Raw genomic sequence first — 4,255 nt, 5'->3', positions numbered from 1 at the left:
CTTTGTCATTGTAACATAACTCAGGTACGAAAACACAACATAGGAATGTAGACAAACATGCACAACTTGTCCCTATTCAAATTTTCTCTTAATCCTAAAGCTAACGTGCCTATATTATACTGAAATTAAAGGCATTTATGACGCAATTTTTATAAATAGGCTGCGACTATACTTAAATTTAAGACTAATTTGTAGTCTCATACACTATAATAATAGAGTTAAAATTCTCTAGTAAATATCTACTTGGTTAAGCAGATAATAAACGCAAGATTAATCAACCAAATATTGCTACTGTATTGTACAAAAATATATTTCAATTGCAACTTTCCTTAAGAAAAAACCCAAATATTGCTACTGCTATTGTACAAAAATGTATTTCAATAAAAAAAAAAAATACATTTGATTTAATTCTTTATTAAATAAAATTTAAGATACGAACATAATTTTATGGCCTAATTTGTCAAGTAGATAATAAGACCATTCTTTTGGTAGTGATTAAAATCTAAATTTTAATTTAAATCAAAGTCAACAATTAATTTTAATAACATATATTGTAAAATCCACAATTTTTCAATCACACATTTTATCAAATTTCATCAAAATCTACTAAAAATCTAATTTTTACTCTCACCAAATATGAGCTAAATCTAACATTAATCAACCAAACAGCGTGACTTTCTTTTATAAATAAACGTATTTGAATTGCAACTTTACTTAACAACATAATAATATATCAAGACTTTATTTGATTTAGATTTTTCTTCCCACGTCTTTTCATGTAGAAGTGGAATTCATTCTTTCATTAATTAATATTAAATGCATGGACAAGTTTACAAATTATAAGTTGTTCAAATTCATGATTTTTTTACTGTCTCATGCACTACAATATTAAAGTTAAAATATACGTATCAATTTCTAATTAAACGTTAAATTAATCAACTAACACGTGACGTTCTTGAATTGTAACTATACAAAAACAAAAAGAATCTATTCGATTAGTGCATTGAGACACTATTTTCAACGGATAAAGGTGGTTGTGTGTAATAAAGAATCCATTCAATTAGTGCATTGGGATACTATTTTCAACGGGTAAAGTTGGTTATGTGTACAACCCACTCACACATGAGAAAGCCCATCATTAATAAAAAAATGTATGAATCCCCGGTATTGTAAGGTGATTGTACACTATACTGTGCAAACATAGTGTACAACAGGCAATTTCCATTTTCAACATTCGCATGTAGTAAAGAATAATACGTCAAATTTTGAAAAAAGCTACGTATTATTTTACCTTAAATTTAAAAATTGAATGATGTGGTCCGTATTATAATCGTCCACTATTGAACCATTTTTATAATAATTTATTAAATTGAATGAAGTGGTAGACGTCCACTTTTGCTAATGGTAGTGATGCAAAGGGAGTTTGACTGTTCTTCGTCCGACACAGCGATGGATCCGTCGCGCATTACCTTGCGCGAATTCAGGCCACCAGACGCCGGCGATTTATTCTCATGGGCAGGCGATGATCGAGTTACCAGGTCCATCGCTTGGAAGACTTTGACGTCTGAACAAGAGGCGTTGACTTTCATCGAAGAAGTTTGCATGCCACATCCATGGCGACGGTCTATATGCATCGATGACCGTTCGATCGGATTCATATCGGTTTTCCCGGGATCGGGCAAGGATAGGTGTCGAGCGGACATCGGGTATGCCTTAGCAGCCGAGTTTTGGGGCCAAGGGATTGCTAGTAATGCTGTTAAGATGGCAATTCCTCAGGTGTTTCGTGATTTTCCTGAACTAGTAAGGCTGCAGGCTTATGTTGATGTGGAGAATAAGGCCTCTCAGCGGGTTGTGGAGAAAACCGGGTTTAGCAAGGAAGGTCTGTTGAGAAAGTACTCGTACCTTAAGGGGAGAATTCATGACTTGGTTGTTTACAGTATTCTGTCCACAGAAATAGAAGTCCTTCCTTCACGCTCTTGTTGATTTGTGTGCACTTGGGTGAGTCGATTTGATATTAGTGCAAGCACAAGTACAAAGTCGAATCTTATTGTCAACTTACAAAGTCAATTTGAAATCTATGTTTTGTTTTCAAGTATTAATCGGATCGAATTGTTCGTTGAAATTTAATGGTACTGATACCATATTAACACTTGAAAGTTTCATTTTGAAATGTCAACACCATTAATACGAATAATCCAAATCCTTATATGTTGATTTATATTTTGTTAATTATCCAATGTATGATTTTATCAGTCAACATTCTACTCTATGTTCCAGTTTTCTGCATTTGTGTATGTGTATATTTGAGGATTTATCTTTTTGTTTTACAGGTCAAGTCGCGAGCTTTACTACGTTTCTTGGGTACTTCTCATGTATCTAATCCTAATTTTCATTAGGAGGAACGTAAAAATGAAGCCGTAAAATAAAAACGTTCTTGTTAAAATATGTATGAAAACACAAAATAGGAATGTAAAGAAGAGTTACAGCTTGTTTGGGAGTGATTTTTTGGACCAAAAAATTGATTTTTTGGTCCAAAAATTGATTTTTTGATCGTTATTTCACTATTCTAAAGTGCTTAAATTTCAAAAAATGTTCACTAGTAAAGATAGAAAACCAATAGACGTGAAACCACACCAATCAGCAGTCCAAGTTTTCCGGAGGACAGACTGCTTGAACCACCATAGGACCATTTTGGATCATACCCTTGAAGATATGGAGGAGGATAAATATAGCCTCTGAATCCCGGGTTCGTGGGCGTATCCGGGTTGTTTTCTGGTGGAGACGGGTTGTTGACGGGCGTAGATGGGTCGTTAGCAGGTGGAGACGGGTTGCCGCCGGGTGGGACTTCGATAGGAACTTTCATTCCAGATTGACAGTGGAAGGCGCAGATGTAGTAGTGATTCCCAGAGGTTTGAAGAAGGATTGAATCACTTCCAGTGTTGAAGGTTGCAATAGGCGCTGAGGTTGTGCATGTTTGATAATCTGATTTGGACACTTGCAGAACATTATGCAATTGAGGGTTGTAATTGAAAACTGCAAATATACGCCACAATCAATAGTTAGCAAAAGGAATTGAAAAGATATCAAGAAATTAAACGATATACAAAGAAGAAACTTTCGAGGTCCAAACACGATCTCGCAGTTTGATATCAAACGAGATAGAGATCGATTTAATAGTCTGTCGTGTGCACAAAAGAAGAAGAGTACAATTTATACCTATGGAGTCTCCAACTTAGAAGGTATTGGCGGCAGCCCAGGTTCCATAATCGGTACCGAAAGCGTTCCAACCTGCAGAATCACCAACCTGATACACCGCAGCCATGGATGTCCGAAAGAGAGCCAATGCCATCATCAAGAAGAAAAACGCCAATGCCTTAGCAGGGAAAGACACGGCTTATCAGAAAAAGGCAATAAGGAAATTTTTTTTAACTACTTTAAAGAACGTAAAAACCTTAACGATATGTGAAAATTTCTTTGTTTTGGAGCATCTACTTAACTATATATGGCAAAACAAATTATAATACATCGATCCAACACTTATTTTAGAACTTTTTTATTTATTTGTGAAGAAAATAAAGAAATGAACAAGGCTCGTAGGTCCCCAAGCATGGTACAACTCACCTTTAAAGGCATGCCAACCACAAGATGTAAGGTGCATGGGTTGAGCCGCGTAGCTTTACACCCCTAATTTTTGCTTTCTAATAAATTTTTTATCCACAGTTACTTACTATTTACGTATTTATTCACGACTTATAAGTTTAAAAGCTTTGCCAAACAATACTTACAATGGAACATGTTGGTCTTCAACCTTTCATTGTAGTCATACAATTAAACTTATTGAATGAAAACCATTCAATTTTATATTGACATGGATCTGCACGACACGTGAAACAATATATTGAAGATATAATAGGAAAGACTCATAATTTTGATAGAAAATAAAGAAAAGAAAAAGAAATTATGTTGGGCTTACCTATGGGCTAGATAGGGTGGGCCAGATAGAACCCTGAGAGTTAGTAGAGTCTGGTAAGAGTTAGAACAATGGCTAACGACTGCGAGTTGAGAGTCGAACGCAATTGGGGGGTGGAAGTGTAGTTGAAGTAGATGGAAGACTTGTAGTTTGTTTCATTTTTATTTTATTTATTCATTTCCTTCATTTTATTTATTTTTGGTAGAAATCATGTTATTACGAAAAATAAATCTAGATCAATTTGGTACAAGTACAATAATTTTGATAACATTAAAGACCAAGGGG

General features: G+C 34.7%; 2 protein-coding genes across 2 annotated transcripts; one reads left to right on the top strand and one right to left on the bottom strand.

Moving 5' to 3' along the window:
• Nucleotides 1-1,376: 1,376 nt before the first annotated feature.
• LOC111392600 (uncharacterized N-acetyltransferase YoaA-like) lies at nucleotides 1,377-2,218 on the top strand. The gene has a single exon (XM_023017956.1). The coding sequence runs from the start codon at nucleotides 1,402-1,404 to the stop codon at nucleotides 1,981-1,983; it is 582 nt and encodes a 193-aa protein (XP_022873724.1). The 5' UTR covers nucleotides 1,377-1,401; the 3' UTR covers nucleotides 1,984-2,218.
• A 378-nt stretch (nucleotides 2,219-2,596) lies between these two features.
• LOC111392594 (blue copper protein-like) lies at nucleotides 2,597-3,658 on the bottom strand. Its single transcript, XM_023017949.1, has 3 exons — nucleotides 3,622-3,658; nucleotides 3,289-3,393; nucleotides 2,597-3,033 (listed from the first exon to the last, which is right to left on the bottom strand). Exons 1-3 carry the CDS (start codon nucleotides 3,656-3,658, stop codon nucleotides 2,597-2,599), a joined length of 579 nt encoding a protein of 192 aa, XP_022873717.1.
• Nucleotides 3,659-4,255: the final 597 nt, after the last annotated feature.

This window comes from Olea europaea, unplaced genomic scaffold (genome assembly GCF_002742605.1).
Source record: "Olea europaea var. sylvestris unplaced genomic scaffold, O_europaea_v1 scaffold942, whole genome shotgun sequence".
NCBI classification, from domain to species: domain Eukaryota; kingdom Viridiplantae; phylum Streptophyta; class Magnoliopsida; order Lamiales; family Oleaceae; genus Olea; species Olea europaea.
The sequence above is the reverse complement of the archived record's forward strand: the minus strand, read 5'-3'. Positions and strand labels throughout refer to the sequence as shown.

Coding starts and splice junctions, on each gene's coding strand:
- LOC111392594 (XM_023017949.1), bottom strand. CDS start 3,658: ATGCACCTTACATCTTGTGGTTGGCATGCCTTTAAAG. Junction 3,394..3,621: donor TGGTTGGCATGCCTTTAAAG/GTGAGTTGTACC, acceptor TTTTCTGATAAG/CCGTGTCTTTCCCTGCTAAG. Junction 3,034..3,288: donor TCAGGTTGGTGATTCTGCAG/GTTGGAACGCTT, acceptor GTATATTTGCAG/TTTTCAATTACAACCCTCAA.
- LOC111392600 (XM_023017956.1), top strand. CDS start 1,402: ATGGTAGTGATGCAAAGGGAGTTTGACTGTTCTTCGTCCGACACAGCG.